The sequence below is a fragment of the Thunnus thynnus genome, chromosome 5 (genome assembly GCF_963924715.1).
Source record: "Thunnus thynnus chromosome 5, fThuThy2.1, whole genome shotgun sequence".
Lineage (NCBI taxonomy): Eukaryota > Metazoa > Chordata > Actinopteri > Scombriformes > Scombridae > Thunnus > Thunnus thynnus.
In genome coordinates, this window is record NC_089521.1 from 5,573,116 (window position 1) to 5,595,128 (window position 22,013).

Sequence of the window (22,013 nt, forward strand, 5' to 3'; positions counted from 1 at the left end):
GCCCCCTGGTGTCAAACTCTGCACATACAACATTCTGAGCAGTCAAACTCACAACATCCAACTGTAGGAACAAGAAGAAAAACACATTTTTGAGTGGAGGAGGATTTTAAGTCTTTTTGTCTTACTCTGAATTAGACACGAGAGAGAGAGAGAGAGAGAGAGAGAGAGAGAGAGAGAGAGATATGAGAGGGAGGTGCATGACGTCAGCGGTCAGCTGACAGGTTTGTTTTGCTTGCTCGAGCTCGTCCTGATAAAAACAGCTAGAGGAAGGAAGCGACGACATCAAACCGTCTTTAAACTACTGCTCATCTGTCACTATTTTCCCAAGAAGCTAACAGCGCCGTAAGCACGGACAGTTTTATAAACCGTTTTCAGCTTTTATAGTTTTGCTTTGACAGCTGCTACCTCTGTTTTTCATCTACTGCCAAGTGGTTGACTTTGACGCAATATGCCTTCAGAAAAAACCTTCAAACAAAGAAGGACATTCGGTAGGTGTTATCAGTTTGTTTTTTCACCATTTTACACACAACTCTGCTGATTCATGTCTTCTATATAAGGCTGTAGGTTTGTAGCTGTAGCCTGAACTGTACCAGAGTGAATTACAGCGTTAATGTAGACAGGCCAGGCTAGTTATTATCCAATTATTGGCGAGTATTAGCGTTCATTTTGTCCATTTAATTCAGTTAATACTTTAACTGTATGTTACACCAGAGGTTTGTCTCTGTGCAGTAAATTAGAAAAGCTAAACACATACGGAGGTCTGTGGTTGTGTCAACTTAAATACAAGTAGATAAAGACATAAACGGCCCTTACTTGTATACATAGAGATTTAATTATAGATCAGAATATAATATAATAGGGCTGTTGACTGCAGGCCTGTCTCTGCCTCAGTGTGTTTATTTGTGTCAGAGCGGTGTGGGAGAAAAACAAAGTGGTGTCGAAATGCAGAGGAGAGAAAGAGAGCTGCAGGATTGGGGGATGGGGCAGTTTGTGGAGGAGAAAAGAGGAGTTTATAAAAGGGGGGCAAGATGAAATGAAACCTAAAAGTGTGAGGTTTATCTTATCTCTTTGTTTCATTTAATTTGATTTCGGGTAGGCCACAGCCTCGGTGCGGATGTACAGTTTCAGTTTTGTGTTCCCAGCCCAGATAGCTGGAGACAAGGCCTGCAGTGCTTTGCAAATACATCTTAACTCATCCACTTGCCTCAGTCGTTACATTAGGATATAAACTTTTTGTTGTCGGCTATTTCACGAAGTTTCAGTGATGTTGTATCCTGTGGTGTACATTTAACAACACTCCTATGATGTTCATAACGTAAATATGGGTGGGTTTTTTCTATCTAAAGTATTATACACATAGAGAGAGAATGGGAAGAACATGTTGTTTCTATCCTGGAGTTTTTTTTTTTCCCAGTATAACGGTTCGACGTCACGTTATTGGTCCATGTTTACACAACCAGAGCACGTGAGGACCAGCCAGCAAAGAGAAACATGGTGTCACGTGCGTTGAACTGTATGTGAGGACAAGTTACAGTGAAGCTTTAGACATAAAAAGATCTTTTTTTACCGCGACAAACTGACTAAAGCACAGCTAACTGTAGGTTTAGGGTGTCACATGAACATACGGCCAGTTCAGTGTTAGTGGTTGTTAGCAGTGTGACCACCAGCTGCTAGTTTATCTAAGCTCTTATTTCACACCTATGTCACTCCCTTGTGCATCATTTATCTGATTATGTGACCCCACACATCCGGCCAAAAGGCTTTTTACTTTTATACTTTTAAAAGTTCCACGGTGTTCATGACTCTGTCACCCTCTATCCCAAGTTTGTGCCTGTTAAGTACCATCACATCAGCCACAGAGCTAAGCTAGGAAAAATAATTACCCTGGGAAGTTTGAAAAACCTAGAAGATGGATTATTGACACTTATATTTGCTATCCATACAACTGGAAATGAGATACCTCTTTTTATACAACACACCAAACCGAGTTTGGACCATAAAATGTCACAAAAATGGTAAAAAATGTTGATCACTGTTTCCCAGAGCCAAAGATGAAATCCTTAAATGTTTTGTTTTGTCCACAACTCAAAGATACTCAGTTTACTGGTTTATTGTCAAAGAGGACTAAAGAAACCAGAAAATATTTGCATTTGAGTCGCTGGAATCAGAGTTTGGACTTTTTTTTTTCTTAGAAAATGAGTCAAAATGATTCATTGATTATAAAAAATAGTTGCTGATTCATTTAAGATTTGGCAACTAATAGATGAATCGACTAACTGTTGCAGCTCTACACCAAACATATCAATGTTTTATTATGTCAAAGTCTTTTCTAACCATCTGGATGAAAAAATATTCTCTGTGCAGCACAAAAACCTGTTTCTCAAGTTAAGCCTGTCACATTTCCTTACCAGAAAACTGGAAATGATCTGTCTCTTTTTATACAACACAAAAAACAAATTAATATTTAATTTTGTATGAAAATATAAAACAATGGACACTAACATCAATATAAACAGATATATGTGATGTTAAAATTCTTGGATTAAGGATCTATGTCCTTTCGAGCCGCCATCTTTGTTTGGGTTAGCAAATGGAGTCGCAACTTGAAATACAACTTTAAAATCTTTTTTTATCATGTAGCAAAACAAGATATTTCTTCATCCGCATGGTCAGAGGAGTCTTCGAGGATGATTCTGGAAATATCCTGACAGCTGTAGTAAGTGGGGAAGGACCTGGGTTTCTCAAGAGCGTGGGGTGTTTATTTTTTGGAAAATCCGATTCAAAGCCCTGTGATTTAAGAGTAATGGTAACACATGAGAGGCCCAAACTGAAAATAGGTCTAAACTGAAGTTCAACATCTGGCCGTGAATCAGTTGAAGTTGAATATCACCATTGTAGGTCATAAAATGACTCAGAAAACCTCAGGGAACGTTCCATTCAAGCCGGACGGCACTGACTAATTCCCATATTATGACAGAACAGAACTGTGTGAAAAAACCCACAAGCTTTCAGGTCAACTGCCACCCTGTTTTTTTTGTGTTTTACTGAAAACTGATGACTCAAATGCAGTCTGTTGCTTGGTCCGGTCATGAGAGACGGACAAGACACGGAGCTTCCTTGTTTTAGATGGTGAACTCATCTTGATTGAAATGTGACCATGGAGCAATTCCTCAAGTTTAGCATGAAAATGTCACCTTAAGTAAGACAAACATTTTCCTTTGGCAGCAGCGTGTAATCAGATGATTGAATTAGTTATTCTCACAGTGGTCCTCTTGGCAAATGTTGTTTAATGGCATGTCACAAGACTAGATATCTGTAACTCTAAACTTCAGCAGGACGTCTTTGATAGCTTGGCTCTAGATATTAAATGCTCGGAGTGTTTCAGTATCTCTACCGAAAAGTTCACTGTAATTCACAGCCCCAAAACTGATGAAGATGATCACGGTTTTGAGGTCATCATGACTTTCTCCCTGCTGCATGTTTGTTGTCTGACCTTATCATTATCATTTGACCATCACACAGTGTTGTTGTTGATGCTGTCAGGTCAAAGTGCGGTAAGCCAATGGTGTTATCTGTTGCTGTTTATTTTGTTTCAAGTACAAATCAAATGAAATGGGTGTTTCAGAGAGGAGGGGCCTGCACTGGCCTATGTCATCAACAATGTCCAAATCAATCGGCCAATCAGAAAAAACATCCAGATGATTTTTAATTCCTCCCCTCACTGAGGCCAGCTGGGGGATATTATTGTTGACACTCCTTCAGGAAGGAACATCTCTTTCCAGCTTGTGTTGAGTATGAAATCAATCCACATTATGTAAATTAGACATTTGGGTTTCATCTTCTGCATGCCTGTTTTTTTTTTTGTTTTTTTTTGTAAGGGAGGCAAACTATACACACATGTGAACGCATAATTGCACTAATGAAGTAGAAAATGAGTGGATCATAATTTTTGTATAACAATCTGCTAACCACTGTGGAACAATGTGGTCACAGCATGAGTGGATTTAAGGAAAGCTCATTATGTTTCCACTAGAGAGTCTTAGTCCACTAAGCAGTCTGTTAAATACATTATTCCCTCATGTTTCCATTCTGCATGATATCAAAAAACCCATGAATATAATCTTTTTAAATATTTTTATAATGAATATGTTTCAAAAGGACGTCTTGACAAATAGCGAAAGACCAATTAGAGCTGCCGGCCTTTGGTTTAGATCTTAGAAGAATGTACAATATGTCACACTTCCACAAACCTGTTGAACCAGAGATAATAACAACAAACACTCTCCCCCACATGATCGGCATGACAGGCGCTAGATAGATGATTTAAATACTGCACGTAGATGACTCAGGTGTGGCTGCAAACTTCTATGAAAACCTGCCTGTTAATGTGACTAGATTTTTTTCTTTATTCACGATCAGTATCTGTGTCGACCTTTTTGTCTTTGACCTTATTTGTGTTTTAACCAGTGTGATTAACTCGTGTCCGTTTCCCTGTCCTCACAGAGCAGAGAGTAGAAGATGTCAGACTGATCCGAGAGCAGCACCCCAACAAGATACCCGTGAGTTGAAACGCACATTCACTTGTTTGCTCAAAGCTGAGAGTAACGATGTAGTTAGCACCAAAGCTGCATTTAAGTTTGATTTCAAAACACTGTGAGAAAAACTATCAAGGCACAAATCAGTCAGCTCGATGTGCATACAGGAAGACACGACTAAGAACAAGACAAATAATGCAACGGAAAATGTTACCACACGTTTCCTGGTTGTGCTCTGAGCTGTCTGTAAGATATTTTTAAATGTCAGTCACTTTTATTCAAGCATCAGTTTCTTTAGTTTAGATTGACAAATCAGGCGGAGCAGCATCTGTTTCTAGTTTCTAGCAAAGGGTGTGAGCTGCATCTGCTTTTGAGTCAGGTGTCTAGTGGCTCTTAGCAACCACCAATAAACACACACACACACACGCCCCTCATGTTTCACCTGCTCGTTTTATCATTTTGAGATAGAGTATCACCACAGCCTTCCATCTGCTGCCCCATGTAAGGCCACGTCTCATCTTAAAAGCAACCCCAGCGTGTGTGTGTGTGTTTCCTGTGTACTCTCCTGGGGTTATAAACTGCCATGTCATGGTAAGTGTTGAGACCAGAGGCAGATGCGCTGTGTCACTGTAATGTAACTCCATCCACAGACAGCCACATTGGAGCCTGTCAGGGTGGGGGAGCAGGAGACTGTATGACATACTGATTATAGCTCTCAGACCAGGCCCTGCCTCACTGAACAATATAGCTGCTTCCATTCATGCCTTACACCGAGACATGCATCTTCAAATAACTGCCCACATTTCACATTCAGATGCAGCAATTTATTATTTTTATTTTAATATTTATCATTATTGTTTATGCAGGGAAAAGTTAACAGTAACTCGTTAAAAAGATATGTCCTGAGTGGGACATTTTACAGACGGAAAATGTCCCACAGCGCTCTCTAGCAGGCAAACTATGTAATGGCAACACTGTTTCTAAATTACATATGGTTCTGGCTTATTTACTGGTCTGGCTCTAGACACAATAATACAAATGATCAAGTGACCAATTGACACATGTATTATAGGTATTACATTATGCATTCTTATATTAATATATGTATTATTAAACATCAACTTACATTAGAGCTTAGCAGAAAATCAATCTACCATTGCTGTCATGCTGGATAATTAAATATCATCTGGGACTTGGTTAGATGTTTTCTTTTCCGTGTCTTTAAAGGTGCAGTGTAGGGGGTTTCAGTTTGTTGCAGTCTACAACCTCACTGCTAGATACCACTAAATCCTACACACTGCACCTTTAAAGGGTCTTTAATCAATATTTTTCTAATAACATAGAAACAATAGATCACATGACTACTTGTATGCGAAAGGTGTCGCTCATAGTAATGCACCCACACAAAATTATCACCCAACTCTTCAGTTCCCCTCAGCTCTATAGAGCATTTTAGCTCCTTTCAGCTCATTGATCTGAATTTCCGGCCCACAATTCTACTGTTTTGGTTCACTCTCACAGCTCTCATCGGTGTAATTTATCACATTTAGCAGCTTAAGAGAGAGAGATTTCCTCCAGGAGACGGTGGAGACCAAACACAGAGTGTATAGATCGGAAAAGGAGAGTGAATATTGGACTTAACATTCATCAGGTGGACAGAAACAGGACTCTTAATGTTGCTCCAAGTCTTCTCAATGTTTAAATAAGCAACTTTTTGCTAACAAGTTCACCACATCACCTTTATAAGATGATCATATGCCAATGTTGTGTTTACAGCCTGTTTTTGGTTCCCCCAAGTAGCCAGAAAAAAAAGCTATTACAGGTTTACGGTTAAGTTTCTGAGCCTATTTAAGTGTTTAAGCTCCACACAGTGAACAGTGAATCATTCTACACATTACACATTCACATTACAAATCCTGTTAAAAGTGTTTCCTAAAGCACCAATCGTGTTCCCTACATGATGTCGTTATATAGGTTTGAAATCTTTAAATATACCACGACAGAACATTTTATCCATATTTCCCACTCCTTATCTGAATCAACGTCTAAGAATAGAAAGTGTTGTATGTTGTATAGATTGTAAAGCCCAAAAAATGTGATTTTGAGCCTGACCCCCATCTTTACATTCAGAAAAACGTCTTATCAAAGTGTGTGTAACATCCTCTTGAGGTTGGCATAGCCACTGAACATAAGCATGGATGGTTTAGCCGTTCAGAAAGGCTGCTGCTGCTCCTGGAAGATGCAGCCTCATCACAAGCAGCTCAGACAAGCAAATGAGAGTGTTTTCTATTGTATAAACTCCGAGTCGATCAGAGGAGGCTTCATGGCAGCCGGCCTACAGCTGATGCATGTAATTTGTGATGAAGTGGTCTGTGTGCCTCTGCAGTGCTGTTCATAAGAGCTTCTTCACAGCGCGTCTTAACTTGATTAAATGTCTTAGTGAATAAAAGGCTCTGGATTCTTGAATAATTCGACAAGGCGGAAGGGCTGTGTTCTTTTTTTTTTTTTTTTTTTTTTTACAACATCCATCCGATATGGGTGGCTTCATCTCCCTGTTTCATCCCAGTATTGATCACAGACACTGGATTAGAAAATGATCAGGGAGTCTGTTCAGTACAAGGAAGCACAGAAAATCCAGCATCTAACTGTGTGTGTGTGTGTGTGTGTGTGTGTGTGTGTGTGTTTCCTGTAGGTGATCATTGAGAGGTATAAAGGAGAAAAACAGCTCCCCATCCTGGACAAGACCAAGTTCCTGGTGCCAGACCACGTCAACATGAGTGAACTCATCAAGATTATCAGGTAGACCTGAACTCCTCTCCTCTCCTCTCCTCTCCTTTTCTCTCTTCTGCTCTATTCTTTCCTCTTCTCCCCTTTTGTCCTCGTCTCCTCTTCATTGTTTTCCTATCCTCTCTTCTTTCCTTTCTTCTCTTTTCTTTCCTCTCATCTTTGTTTCCTTTCCTTTTCCTTCCTCTCCTCTCCTCCCATCCTGCCTCCTCTCTCTTCTTTTCTGTTCCCCTCCTCTTTTCGCCTTTCATCTCTTCCTCTTTGTTTTCCCACCCTCTCTTCCCTTCTCTTCCCCTCTTTTCCCCTTTTCTCTTTTATTTCTTCTTCTTGTCCTGTTTTGTCTCCTATCCTCTCTCCTCTTTTCCTTTCCTCTCTTCTTTCCTTTCCTGTCCTCTCCTTTCCTCTTTTCTTCTGTTCTTCCTCTCCCCTCCTCCTCTTTTCCTCTCTTCTTTCACCTCCTCTCCTCCTTCTCACTCCTGTCATGTCTTTTCTCCCCCACCAGGAGGCGCCTCCAGCTAAACTCCAACCAGGCTTTCTTCCTGCTGGTCAACGGCCACAGCATGGTCTCAGTGTCAGCAGCCATCTCTGAGGTGTATGAGCGGGAGCGGGACCAAGATGGCTTCCTCTACATGGTGTACGCTTCCCAGGAGACCTTCGGCACTGCCACGACCGCCCAGTGAACAGCCTTCCTTCCTTCTTCCACCCTGGCCAGCGATTGGACAATTGTAGTTTTTAGCTCCCTGCCATGTTTTTCCAGTAACACAGTCGTCTTGCCACATTAGTCTTGACTGTAAGAACTAAAACACAGACGCAAACTGCTAAATGTAAACACGATAACGTCTCAGCTCAGATCAGTTCAGGTTGCCGTCTCTCTCACTGCAGTGAGCAGATAGACTGTTTGTGTTCCACCACACTCACCCAGTAGCATAAAGCCACAAGGGTCAACCAGAACAGCAGAGTTTGAGTAGAGAAATCCCCAAATCTGACTCAGGCCAATAGTCTCTTAGTGTCTGTCTCTGCTTCTTTATTGTCTCTGGTCAATCACGTCAGCTGTCATGGCAACGTACCAGCTGTTGACGGCAGTTATTTTGAGTGTTGTGGTTATGTGTCTCCTAGGCTGTATTTATGTTCATGTATATATACATTTCAGGTAGTGGTATTACATGAAAGTGGTGTGGCTCCACCACTTATCTATATATATATGTATATATATATATACACACATATATATATATATATATTTATATATATACATTAGCCAATGAACAAAGCCAACCTTAGTTTTAAGGTTTGTGGAGACAAATGTTAGAGAGAGAGAGAGAGAGAGAGAGAGAGAGAGAGCTTTGTAAAGAGTTTCTGGCTTCCTGTTGTTTTTATGGAGGATTTTATTGCAGTCTGAGGTCAAATTTAGGAGTCCAAGCCTACTTTTGCCAGAGATTATTGCTAAATTAAGTAGAGAAGATCCTTGTTAATCAGCGCATCTCTGCTGTGTGTCTCGTCACATTCCCTTTATGGTCCTTTGGTGTTTTTATCCTCCCTGCCTTGTAGCCTAAAGCATCTTCACTGTAACAAAAAAAAGATGTAAGGAAACTGCTTCGCTCTTGAAACAGATGATTGTAGTTTGCAAAAAATGCCTTGGTGTACAGATGGTATTGACATTATGGCTTTGAATATAAAGGGGTTCCAATGAGAGTGTAACCAAGTTGACTTTGGAGACACTACAAAGAGCATGGTCTGATTGCATGTGTGAATGGGGGATGATGGTGTTTCTGTAAATGCTGATGAGGGGAGGGGGTTGCTTAAAACATGACAGCGTTCCTTTCCTTTCCTTCGTATTTCTGTTGTTACAAGTTATCATTAAGGTGATGAAGGGAAGTTGGAAAAAAAAAAGAGTGAAACATGGGCAGGTTGATGAGCACCATGTCTGTGTTCTGCCTTTGACCCACAGGGCTGATTTCCCAGAGCTGCCGTTGCTGCGTCGCTGTGGGGACGTCAGACCTGCCCACTGGGTTTTTAAGGGCTGCACGTTTAATCCTGTCTGTCTATAGATGGACTTTCACACTTCCTGTGCTGTTGTGCTTCTCCTCCTCCTCACCATCTTCTTAACAGATCGAGGTTTAGCTGCTTTTATATCGCAGTATTTTATCATTTTTGGTTCGTTTTATTTAATGTGATTTTTATTTCATTGTACGACATGTCTTTACTCTCGCTGTCCACAGTATGTGATTTACAAAAGGTGACTTTTTTCTGACTAGTAAAAGCCACTGTGTGTTTGTTACAGAGGGGTGGAGCATTTGTTTTAGTTCTGTCTTTATCTGCCTGCTCCTCTGTTTCACACACACACATCCACACACAGCAATATCACTCAATCTCCTTTATGTATTTATGTTGGTATTTTGTAAACAATAAAAGAGGAAAAAAAATTATTCGTGGGTCTCTTGAGTTATTCTGACCACACATGAGTATCCCAAAAACACTATGACACTAACAAGAGTTTTTAAATGTTCAAAGACGGTTTGTATTGTGTCATAAAATGTTAGGTATATGCAATAAAAACTGAAGGAAGGACTTACATACTAAGTCACACATGTATCACAAATGATCAGACCACTAAAATGTGTCAGTAATCACAGAGTGAATGAATTCCATAAAATATGGCACAGAATTACACTATCTGTGTTCAGGTGATCAATATTTTTATAGGCAACTAACAATGGATCAATTGACTACTTGTATTTGACAAGTGTTGCTTATGATTTAAAGACAGTTTTAAAGTTACAGTTGTAGTTATTAAACTTCGGTTATGGAAAGTAACATCTCAAGTACTGCACTTCAGTACAATTTTGAGGTACTTGTACTTGAGTATTTCCATTGATACTTCCAGTCCACTACATTTCAGAGGGAAATAATGTTCTTTTACTCCGCTACATTTATTTGACAGCTATATTACTTTTCAGATTAACACTTTACATGAAATAACATAGGATGAGCTCGTAATGACACTACATTGATAATTATTAAACCAGTATAATAACTGAAAACTCTCCAATATTTCACAAAGAGGAAAAGAAAAATAATTCCAAATTTGTGTATCAAAACTTCTTTCCTCTGCCATTAATCATCTCATGACCCCTCAGATTTATCTGGTGACCCTTTGGAGGGGCCCGACCCCTGGTTGGGAACCACTGGATTAAACTAGCTGACTGTATATAAAGTAGTGTAAACTAGCTCCACCTCCAGCAGCTACAACAGTAACATGCTGCTCTAACACTGATGCTTCACTATTAATAATCTAATGATGTCATATATAATAATATATCAGTCATGGGGGCCTAGTACTTTTACTTGTAATGGAGTATTTTTACATTGTGGTGTTGCTATTTTCACTTACTGTACCAGTCAAAAGTTTGGACACATTCTCTCATTGGATGGGAAGGTGCGTCTAAACTTTTGACTGGTACTGCAAGTAAAGAATATGAGTGCTTCTTCCACCACTGTTGAATTTGAATCAGTTGTTTCTGTTCATGGTTAGACGTGTGCATTCCTTCGGATAGCTGATTGCATTTAGCTTGTAAACTGGTACCAAAATAATATATATTTTTTTGTAACTCTAAAGATAATTCTGTACTTTGTAGCGTTTCTGAAACATCTATTCATACACGTGTAAATATAGATGTGTTCCACTGTGTTCCCTGTAATTTTCTATGGATGAGAAAGATGGTTTTTATCCGTGAAAAAAGAGAGAGCTGTAATCTTTGTGTTGCTCCACTGGCTCATTTTAACACAAGTCCTTCAGTCCTCTGGCAAAGTCTCAAGATCTACCTCTGACTATTTCAAAAATAATCAGGCTTATACTGAAAATATCTGATTCCATCTGCTCAGACAGTAATGACGGGAGCAAGTATGTGCCAAACGCTGCCAGAAAACTGGATTTCAGGGTGTAAAAATTCAATCTTTGATCCATTTCATGCTAAAATTTTGTGTTTTGATTTGTAGATGGGTGGTTTGTTTATGCTGATAAATGGTGATATTTACATGAATATTTATTTAAACGTCTCACAATAAATAAATCCTGCAGACAATATGATGAAAGTCAGAATCAGAACATATTTTATTACTCAAATGTTTTTTTCCCTCAGAGTCAAATCAAGTTTGAAAACACAATAAGCGATATAAAATCTGACCTATACTTGAACTGGATAATTATAAACTGTGTTCAAACATTTGCACACAAATATTTCAAAAGCACTTTTCACTAAAGATGAAGCGACATGCATGCTGTGGTATCAGCTTACCAGGCTCTATTGTGATGCTTAAGGCAACAGCAAAACTAGATAAGTGCAAAAAAACAAACAAACAAACAAAAAAAACATTAAAAGAGGGCGTTCTTTGGTATGATCTATGAAACAAAAGTCCAAGGCAGTTTTTTTTTCCTTCTGTGCAACAACTGAATGAAATCTTGTTATGCACCTATATTCATGTACATAGTTGCACAGTTAAAACTCTAATGAACATTCAGCTGAACATCCAGGGGCAGGCTAGTTGATTGTGAGCCCCGTTTCTGTGAAAACACAATTCCCCAAAACACAACATATTTTACATTACAAAAAAAACACAATGTTGACTTATTGTTTTGAACAAACAGATAGAAGTTGCTATACATACTGAATATTCAGTATTTACCATTTTAAATAAATGTCCCTGTGCTGCGCCCTCCAGGGGTACAGATAGAGTTTCATCTGAAGGACCAGCTGTCCTCGTGTCTGTAAAACTCTGGGTCCTGCCCAGCAACTCACACACAGTCCAAGACTTCAAAAACACTCACAAACATTTCCTAACTTTAACTCAGACTGTTTCTCAAATTCAACAATCCTGAAATGTTCTTTTGTATAAAGACTGTACAATTACAAAAGAGGCTGAAGTGTAGGACATTCATTCACTTACATCCACAATATGAAAAAATGCGACATCAGCAAACTTCACTGCAGGAAATTGGCACTTTTGAAATGTTGATCCGCCTTAAATGACCGCAGGAACACTGTTGTGAACTGAAGATACAAAGATATTCTGTACTGACGTTTAATGTTTGTCTGAAAATATTTAGCCTGCATTCTGATTGTCCTGTCCTGTATAGAAAGCAGCATCTGGCACTGTAAGCCGTTTTGCTATCAGACTGGCCCAGAGGTAGAGAGGCTGCATGTCACCCGAAGGTGATGGGTTCAACCCCAGGCACTGTTGACGGGAGCTGGTACAGGCTCCCACTAAGATCACCTGCTAGAGACCAACAAAGTCTGTTCCATTTCAAGTCTTTTGCTCAAATTTGAGTACAAACAGGGGCCGTCTACTGTCAGCTGTTTAATGAAGTGTTGAGGTGATCTGATCTTGGGCGGAGAGTTCTCAGAGAATCCACCTTTGTGAGCTGGATCTTTTGGAGGATCCAGCTCTTGAATCAGGGTACACAGTTCCTTTTAAAAGTAAGATGAAGAGAAAATAGAGTAGATACAATTGAAAACACTTTTTGTAACACGTTTGCTGTGTCCCAAATTCATACTGCTTTCTAATTCTATACATTTGTAAGTATGTGGTGGTATGTATGTAGTGTGCTCACACTGGAGAGCAACTAAATCAAGCATTCAAAACAGTCAGTAAGCAGACTATGAAGAAACTAGAGTATACTGTTGATGGACAATATTCTCCCATGATGCAATGCATAAAATAAATATTGGAGCAGTAAAAACAATAAAAAATGTGTAGGCCTCTGTGTTGTTAGACCTGGTGCACACAGTCCTGCTAAAGGTTTCACAGTATTCCACTGATCTACAGGTACCAAGAAACCTGTGAAACATGAAGACGAAGACTGTTTGCATGTAAACATTGTGGTCGACGATGCAGGTTTTCAAAATACTTAAAAAAAACTGGCTTTGCAAATGTTTTATGAGGGAGGAAATGCATTCAGTATGTTTGTTAGACATTGATGATCCACACAATGTGTTTTTCTGGGTAACAACAAATGTAAACAGAAACTTTGTTTACAAAAAAACTCAACAGGGGAGCTTTAATTGGTCGTGATGTTATGAAGTCACGGCTTGACTGTGTTTGAGCAATGTACGTACTGCATCAATTCCTGCTAGACTAAAACAATAAAGTGTGCTGATTTCTTGTAAACTAACAGCAACAAACCAGTCCACTACAATGATAAGTATAAAGTATGTACCGTATACAGTTAGTATGAAGTATGGAATGGGGACACAGCTCTGCTTTACATCACATGTCATCCATGGACAGCAGCGAGTCGAACCTGATCACAAGACGTATAAGAGAATTGCTTCTTTTAATAATCCGTGTTTTAAAGCTGGTATGAGAGGCTGAAACAGAGGATTCAGTGAAAGGGAGGATAACACTGCTGCTTCTTTGTGGGTTCAGAGAGCTGGACACATGTCCAAGATATTCAAGCTGTCTCAATAAAGGCATGATTAGATCAAACTGGGTCTTAGGTTCAGAACAAGTTAAAAATGCACTCCGCTGAGTGTCCAGGAAGTTATTAGGATGCTGGACTTCTGTTCCTTTGGTTTGTGAACCATCCAGGAGACTACAGACGTTCTGTTATTTGGCTGGGGGAAAGACTCTCTGGTTGTACTGCACTGTAGGTGATGTGGCTGACTGTTTCTTCTGTGGAGGAAGTCTCTGAGATGAACTGAGGCAGAGTTTAGGATCCCCAGCTCTCCTTGTGACTTGTATCAGAGGAGATCTGGGGAGGAAAGCTAATCTGGTGACACGGACTGTGACAGCCATTCCATCTCTTCTTCATATACTCTGTATCCGTCTCTCCTCGCCAATCTGCTTCTTTTCTGTCCTCCTTTCATCTCTCAGCGAGGCATATGTAAGTAGTGTAAAGAAACTCCTCTCCCTCCTTGTTTTTCGCTGTTCTCAGGCAGCTGCTGCCGATGGCTCTCTGCAGTGATAGCTGTTGTAAAAGAATTACAAAAGGATAAAATAGATCTGCTTTCAGATCAACAGTCCTTAAACGGACCCGTGGTGAAGCAGGCTGTCTGCACATCCCTTTAAAACTCTGTGGCGGCTGCCTGCTGAGGAACATGAGGTACAGTCGTGTCAAGAGTATGACAATTCAAATCCACTTGTGTTTCTCCTGGTTAGTCCCCTGAGTCCTTACTGTCAGAGTGAGGAGTGTACTTCAGTCGAAATGTTCCTGTGAAACACAACAGAGAAATCAAATGTGTTGGAAATGTCCAGAAAGTTTGAGACAAAGACATGAAGTTGACCCAACTTTGCTTCATGAAAAATAGCCTATTCTAATGTTTTTATAATAAACTTAGCCCAAATTGACAGAACTGCTGAATAAGTGTTGTTCAATTATAATAATATAAATATAATATATAATAATAAATAATTAATAAAGGCGATCCTTTTTGATAAACTAAGAATGGGAGTAACTTCAAACAGGGCAGTAGCTCTGGCTACCTTGCAGAAAACATTACAGTAATAATAAGAATAATAATCTGTTCTAAGCTCCCATGAGATCATCATCACTCCACATGCAAATAACAATTGTTAAAGAGATAATGTACCTCAGGAGACTTCCTGGTTACATAAAGGTTAAATGATAATAAAAATTTATTAATGGAGTCTGTGTGGAGACTTCCTCAGTGTTAAATGATGATCAATTAATATTAATTATAAACATCACTTTTCTCCTTTTCATTGTGCTCTACTTTCCTTTATATGGTTCGGAAATATCATGCCGATAAAACTCGCTGACATTGAAATGAACATGAATTAACTGAGTAAATTAAGTTGCTTTTAATTTGAAAAAAAACATTTTTACAAAGTCATAACATTAGCCAATTATTAATCCTGTTTCCTTATTCTGTATTTAAAATTAAGAAGTTTAAAATAGAACTGCAAAATTACTGACTTATCTATTTGCCTCTTTTTCCATCTTACAGTTTATTTCTCTCATTCTTTGACATTTATGGATCGCATTGTTTTGTTTTTTCATTTTAATGTAGCTTCAAGTAAGCAGCAGGAAACCCACAGAGCAGCAACAGGAGCTCACATTAGTTAAACAAATAACCAAATATAAAATGCCTTTTAAAATGTATTTGTGAGTCCATTCCAATCAACAGAGAAAACTAAATCATTATTTTGTACAAACATAATCATATTAATCTTTTTTGGTTGTGTTTTTAATTAATCTTTAAATGCAAATTTAATGAATTAATTCATAATTGTTTTTCTAAATGTATGAATTTATAAAATGAAAATGTTTTTATTAATTCCAGCGGCACCCTGCAGACTGATTCACTTACCTTGCTGTGATGAGTCCATGGGCGGCTGTTTGCAGTCCTCTGCTCTGTGCCCGTTGGCACCACAGTTATAACATGACAGGTTTCCCGCTGCACGTTTCTGGCCTCCGTTTCCCATGATGCCATGGGGCTGGTAGTAGCCAAAGCCCTGCTGCTGGTCATGTGACACGGGGCTATGGTGATAGGGCGGTGGCATCATCATGGGGTAGGAGAAGGGCGCGGCTCCAGCGCCCGCATTGCTGGACGAGGCTATCAGGGGGCTGAGATGGAGCAGAGGACCCAGGGTGAAGAGGGAGGGGCCGGTCGGGAATGGCTGCAGGTAGCCAGCCGCAGCAGCATATCCAGGCAACGCCCCGTAGGCCCCGCAGTTCCCCCGACAACCACAGGAGCTGCAAACACACACGGAGGGGGTGTGACCTGAATTTTGATCCAATGAGGAGGCGGAGGAAGGGGAAGGGGAGGGGCTGGAGGTAGGCTGGGGCGGGTAGTAAGTGTTGCCGGGCACCGCAGCCACAGGGACAGTGGTTGTGGTTGCCATGGGAACAAAGCCACCCCCACTAGTGGAGCTTGCAGACTGTGAGCCGGACTTCGTGGAGGGACACGAGGAGGAGGAGAAAGAAGAGAAGGAGGAGGTGGAAGAGGAGGTAGGTGGGCAGGAGTAGTATCCGGATGGAGAGGTGGATGAAGAGGATGAGAGGTGGAAATGGAGAGGAGGGTGGGAGACGTGGTGGACGCTGTTGGAGGTGGAGGTCAGAGCAGAGCTGGTTTCCACCATCAGACCCACAGCAGCTCCTGTAAGACCGCGGCACACCACCGAGTCCTGGAGTGTGGAGGAGCCGTCCACGTTCAGCCCAGGGAAAAGGTTCTCCAGCCTCACCCCCATCCCCACACCCAGCCCCCCACTGAAGCCTGCGCCAGCAGCAGGCAGGCCCGAGCCCAGCGGCTTAGTCCTGTCCTCCGTGCACAGCGGCGGGGGCCGCGGCTTCCGTGGGGAAGTGAGGATGCGTGCTGGGTTTGAGACTGAGGAGAGCAGGGTCTGGGGGTAGCTGGCCTGAGGGTGGTAGGGAGACTGCGGGAGGCCAAAGGGGAGGTGGGAGGAGCAGGAGGGAGGAAGAGGAGGAGCTGGGTCGGTTTGGACGGGAAGGACCTGGGCTGTGGGGCGACTGGAGCCTGTGGGGCAGCTGGAGTTGAGAATGAAAACACACGAGCGGTCCTTCTCTGGACCCCCTCCTGCTGCGTCTGGACCCGACACACCTGAAACACAGACACAGGGTGGTGTGTATTAATGTGAGGGAAGCAGGAGTGACCTGGAGCAGACGCTCATACAGTATAAATATGTCAAGTTTTCTCTTTTCAGCCTTTGTCAGCCACCATATATTACTGATAATACAGAGGAAGTATTGCTTGGGGCCAAAAAGTGCTGCTGGGAAAATTTTTCAAATGCCTATCAGCCCATTCTTCTGTAAATGTATTCTCATTATTTGGTGTCACAGTGGGAATAAGGAAAGAGAAAGGGTAAAGTAAGAGGAAACTTACGTCGGAGAATGTCTCTGGTCCTGTCAAAAGTGGAGTCACTGCAGAAGGGTGTTCGGGGGGAGCAGGAAGAGCTGGAGTATCCTGAGGATGAGCTGCTGTCTGTGGAGACGGGGTGATGGTGCAGCATGGCATCCACCTCCACTCGCAGCTCTGCTGCAAAACATATCATGTTTTGGACCGTTTTAATCTTTTTGATCCAGGGAACTGAGCATGCTGGCCATTTCAAATCATTCAGTCTCATATATTCACTCTGAGAGCTGCCAAGTGCAGCCACAGTCTCATTCTGCAGCACACTGAGCATCTGCTCAGTAGTACAAAAGGAGTTTAGTACTGTGCTCAAAGACACATTAGCAGTAATTGATGACTTCTTTATCCTCTCCTCCCAGAAATAAAACTTTTAACCTGTAACATTCACATGCAAAACACCAAATAAAGTTATTTCGAGCCACAGCAAACATTGAACCTGCTATTTCTCATATCTACACAGAATAATAATGTAAATACATGTGAATGATGTCAAACCAGCAGAGAGCCTAAAGCAGCTTTGTTACCTGCAGTGGAGGTGGGGTGTGTTGAGGGTCCCATGTGACTGGAAGGAGTCACCCTGGCAATGCCGCTGCAGGACCGCTTCTCCATCTTCATCTCCCTGCTGGACACACACACACACACACACACACACACACACACACACACACACACACAGAAACACAAACACACAACAGTAAGAAAAATACTCCAAAAGTAACAAATTTGTAAATTAAGAGAGAAGAGAGGTTTGATGCATACTGCCGTTGATCTTGTTTAGTGTACATGTTTATTTTTAGATGCAATTTAATTCATTTATTTTATAATATCCATGTGCTGGAAGTTTTCAATCTTTCCTCTAGACTGTGACAAATAAAACAAAATATGTACATATTTTATATTTTAAATTTGAAACTGTCTCCAAAATTACTGTTATGGATTAAACAAACTATATACAACTGAATTACTGTTAACTGAACTAACTTTAAAAGTGTTGGAATTTGTTGGAATTTTTTAACTTTGGACAGAGCTACCCAAGTAATGTTGAAGACCTGTTTTACACTACAAAAATCTATAAGTTTATGTTGCCTGAGGTTGAACAGCAGCTAATGTCCTTATATCACCACCAGGGAGAGACATTGCCCACTCAACATGTGCCTCAGCATCCCAGCTGCTATTCTACAAACACATCTGCAAACCCGCTGCATGGAAAACCAATGCAGGAACTTTCCATTTTCTCTGTCTTGTTTAAGCATGCACACACACGCAACACACGTGTTGTCACCTACCTAATGGAAACATGTTGATACTGGGGATGGAAACACGATGAAGAGATAATAACAGCGGGTTCACGTCAGGGATCCGTGTGTACGTGTGTGTGTGTGTGTAAGTGTGCGTGTTGGTCTGTTTGTATAAGTAAGACAGAGCATTTAGAAGCATTTGCTTGCACGTCCTTGTTTTTGTGTTTTTGCATGTGTTTCTGTCGATTATCTCCTCATAAGTACATCTTATCTCTCCAGCCCACCTACAGCTGGTTAACCATTGATGCTGTATGGACTGTTACTGCTGTGCATATACGGCCGAAATCAGCAGTCGATCAGTCTGTCTGTTAATCGTTAATAGGACAAAGCATGGTGCTGTATTTTCAGATAACTGCACGGCTCTGATGTATCAGCCTCATCACCCCTTTAAAGCTTGCAGGCTACTCGTTCCAGCTGTTGCTGAGTTGTGACTTCTACTTTTTGGAGTTAATAGTTTGACATTTTGGGAATTATGTAGTTTTGGGAATTATTAGTATTCGTTCAAGTTTAAGAAACAGTCATTCTAAATTTGGCATTTAGAAAGACTATACACCTAAAATATGATAAAAACAATACTTTTTTAAGAGGGAAAATCCATTCGGAACTGTGCAATTACAAAAAATGATTAGCCATATTAGCCTCTGCATAATGTGCGCTACTTTTCAATAACATGAGTGGTTGTGGATTATCCCTTGCCAAACGCCCCTTAACTGCACATAACTTCCTGTAAAAACAATGTTATGCTTTGATATACTGATACGGCAAAAAACCCCAGAAAACTTCATGACACAGGACCACTAGATGAAACCATTCCGTCACACTGCTTACAACTGGCCAGAACAGAGCGAAACATCAAACAAGCTCTTCACTGTGTGAACTCAGACAAAAAAAAAACTGGATTAGTGACATCCGCAGCTTACTCTGCAGACTTCTGCAGCTCCAGTTGAGTCTTGAGTTTCTTTTTTGCTCCTTGGGTCAAGTCGTACTTGTTCAGGTCCTCCTCTGTCAGCGCTAAAAACTGTAGATTGTACAGGAAAACAGGTTCAGATGATTGTAGAAACATTTTTGAGTGGTTGCATATGCTCCTTGTGACAGAATCTGAAGCTATACCCACCTCCTCCATGGTGAGCTGTTTGAAGACCGGGTAATACTTATGGAGCCGAAGCCTGCGCAGCCAGTCCAGGATGCCGTTCTGTTCAGGAGTGTTAACTTGAGACTGGGATGGTGGCTGTGTGTGGGACTGGGAACGGGAGTATGAGAGGGACTGGGAATGGGCCGGGTGATGGGACTGAGGCTGTGTGCTGGGCTGACTGCTGGTTTGTGGCTGAAGGTGGTGCTGGGAGTGCTGAGGATACGAGTGCGACTGAAGCTGAGGACCGGCCTGATGTTGGGGATGCGGCTGGGAGGAGGCATCACCTCCGCCAGCCACGCAGCCCTGGGGAGCCAGGGCTGGCACAGGGGGAGGGAGGGAAGACAGCTGGGGGGAATGCTGGGGAGGAGGAATGGAGGGAGGGAGAGGAGGAGGGAGGGAGGAGGGGTGAGGAGAGGAACGAGTCAAGACAGAGCTATGGGCGCTGACGACAGGCTGGACGCTGGCCACTCTGTACACCACCCTGAGACAGGAAAGACACAAATCAGAGATCACAAATCCTCCTGTAAAGAGGACGAATGATAAACAGACAGAGAGAAAATAATCATACCTGTTGGCTCCTCTGTATTGCAACATACAGCCAAGAGCTGAGTGACAGAGTAAAAACAAAAAGTCCATTATCATTTTCATCATCATTATAATCACACAGGTTCAAAATACTTAAAATAAATTCCCTAATGTGACTGACGGAGACGCCAACATGAACTGCAACAACCTCGGTTTGATTGGAACTATCTAAAAAAAACATAACATACCTAATATTTAAAAATAGCATAAATAGTAAACACTAAGATCTTACGGCTCGTTGTTTCAATACTCCACCAAACTAGTGTTGCACTCCTATGACACTGTCAGACTCACAATGGACAGTTTAAACAAAGATCAAAATCCATGCAGGCTGGCACCTAAATTATCCACAATACAACTCAACCTCAACAGTTACGTCTGAGATTGTGTTTGTTGTTGATTGTGTGTTACTTTCACGTGAAACCTTCAGCTCTGATATGCAGGGAACATTTGCACTAAATAGTAGAAAATGAAGTAACAACTGTTTGAAATGCATTCTTTATTAGAGGTAAATTTGATATTCTGACACACAGGAGACAAGAAAAGACACTACATTTTATGTGCTTCTGTTTCACCAAATAAAAACAGAGAAAATGAAATAAACATTGTAAATTTCACACGAAAAAAATTGCAAAGACTCGATACTGCTTACTAACAGGATGGTTGTGAAACATTTAGTGGTAACTGCAACATGTGGAATTTGAATTGCTTTCTGCAAGAAAAATGCAAATTTCTGGAAAAGTTCTGAAATACTTTATCTAGGGGGAATCTATAAATATGGCACAAAATAAAATGTGTTGCTTTGGTAACAATGCAGATTAATACAGTGTTGATCAGTGACAAGTTATTAAGAACTTTCTGATTTATACTTCATTTTATTGCTGTCTGAAAGAAGTATCTGCTGTGTGTTTACTAAAATCAACCCATAAATTAGAAGCACACATGCAGTGACCGTGCGGTCAGCGCAGTAAATGTAATGTTACAGCCCGTGAGATATTGTGGTGGAGGGCAGAGGTCTGTGTGTTTGTGGAGCCACAGTACAGCAGAGTTAGACATATTCATATTAGCCTTGCCTCCCTGGGGTCTCCTGTGAGTCTGGCAGACACACACACACAGACGCAAAAAGTACAAGCACACACAGTTACACACTGCACTGGGGGCTATAAATACTCTCTGGGATGAAGTCACACTCATAGAATCAAGCACACACACACACACACCAACATGAGGTCACCACACTCCAGGCTTCCCAACACAAACATGCCACGCTGAATTCCCACACCAGACTAAAATAGACCCCGTCCGCCTCGTCCAACACCTCCAAAACACAAACTGAAAATCCTCCCTGCAGTCTCACCTCTTCACTGCCACCAACCAAGACCCATACTCGTGCCATTGTCCTTTCCACTACCACTTTATTGCTCCCCCCTCTCTCTCTCCTCCGACAAATTACATCTTTGATCTCGGCTTTCCTGACCCATCCCTTCTAGGCACCATCTATCTCTGCATCTAGGGTCTCCTGTTTTATATCCCTGCTGCCCTCTATAAGACTTACTGATTTTAAAGACTCTCCTGCCACACACTCATGACATCAGCAGTTCAAACCTATCTGAGGATTTCTGCTACATGTCATCTCCTATTTCTCTACATTAAAAAAAAAGATGGAAACAGAAATAATATCTAAATTTTTTTTTTCAAAAATGACATTTTTGTAATGCATGTACAATTTAATTTATTTCTAGGAAGTTCAGTGTAAAAACAATACAGATACACAGATAGGATTCATCAAAAA

The 22,013-nt window shown here is 41.1% G+C and overlaps 2 protein-coding genes across 5 annotated transcripts in view; one reads left to right on the top strand and one right to left on the bottom strand.

The window, feature by feature from the left end:
• Positions 1 to 228: 228 nt before the first annotated feature.
• On the top strand, positions 229 to 9,745 carry map1lc3b (microtubule-associated protein 1 light chain 3 beta). Its single transcript, XM_067588864.1, has 4 exons — positions 229 to 488; positions 4,504 to 4,559; positions 7,228 to 7,334; positions 7,822 to 9,745. The coding sequence occupies exons 1-4, from the start codon at positions 449 to 451 to the stop codon at positions 7,997 to 7,999; spliced, it is 381 nt and encodes a 126-aa protein (XP_067444965.1). The 5' UTR covers positions 229 to 448; the 3' UTR covers positions 8,000 to 9,745.
• Positions 9,746 to 11,406: 1,661 nt separating this feature from the next.
• The window catches only part of zcchc14 (zinc finger, CCHC domain containing 14), a 28,445-nt gene continuing 17,838 nt past the window's right edge, over positions 11,407 to 22,013 (bottom strand). For 2 of the 4 annotated variants that reach the window (XM_067588860.1, XM_067588857.1), the window contains 7 exons: positions 20,205 to 20,241; positions 19,619 to 20,117; positions 19,425 to 19,522; positions 17,731 to 17,828; positions 17,180 to 17,332; positions 15,647 to 16,897; positions 11,407 to 14,526 (listed from right to left, as the gene is read on the bottom strand). In XM_067588860.1, the coding sequence (XP_067444961.1) occupies positions 14,471 to 14,526; positions 15,647 to 16,897; positions 17,180 to 17,332; positions 17,731 to 17,828; positions 19,425 to 19,522; positions 19,619 to 20,117; positions 20,205 to 20,241 (2,192 nt within the window). In that variant the 3' untranslated portion in view covers positions 11,407 to 14,470. The remainder of the gene's footprint in view (positions 14,527 to 15,646; positions 16,898 to 17,179; positions 17,333 to 17,730; positions 17,829 to 19,424; positions 19,523 to 19,618; positions 20,118 to 20,204; positions 20,242 to 22,013) is intronic. The other 2 variants (XM_067588859.1, XM_067588858.1) reach the window with 2 other exon arrangements.

Excerpts from the sequence above, each read along its gene's own strand:
- map1lc3b (XM_067588864.1), top strand. The coding sequence starts at position 449 with ATGCCTTCAGAAAAAACCTTCAAACAAAGAAGGACATTCG. Across the intron at positions 489-4,503 it reads CAAACAAAGAAGGACATTCG|AGCAGAGAGTAGAAGATGTC; the intron begins GTAGGTGTTATC and ends CTGTCCTCACAG. Across the intron at positions 7,335-7,821 it reads GAACTCATCAAGATTATCAG|GAGGCGCCTCCAGCTAAACT; the intron begins GTAGACCTGAAC and ends CTCCCCCACCAG.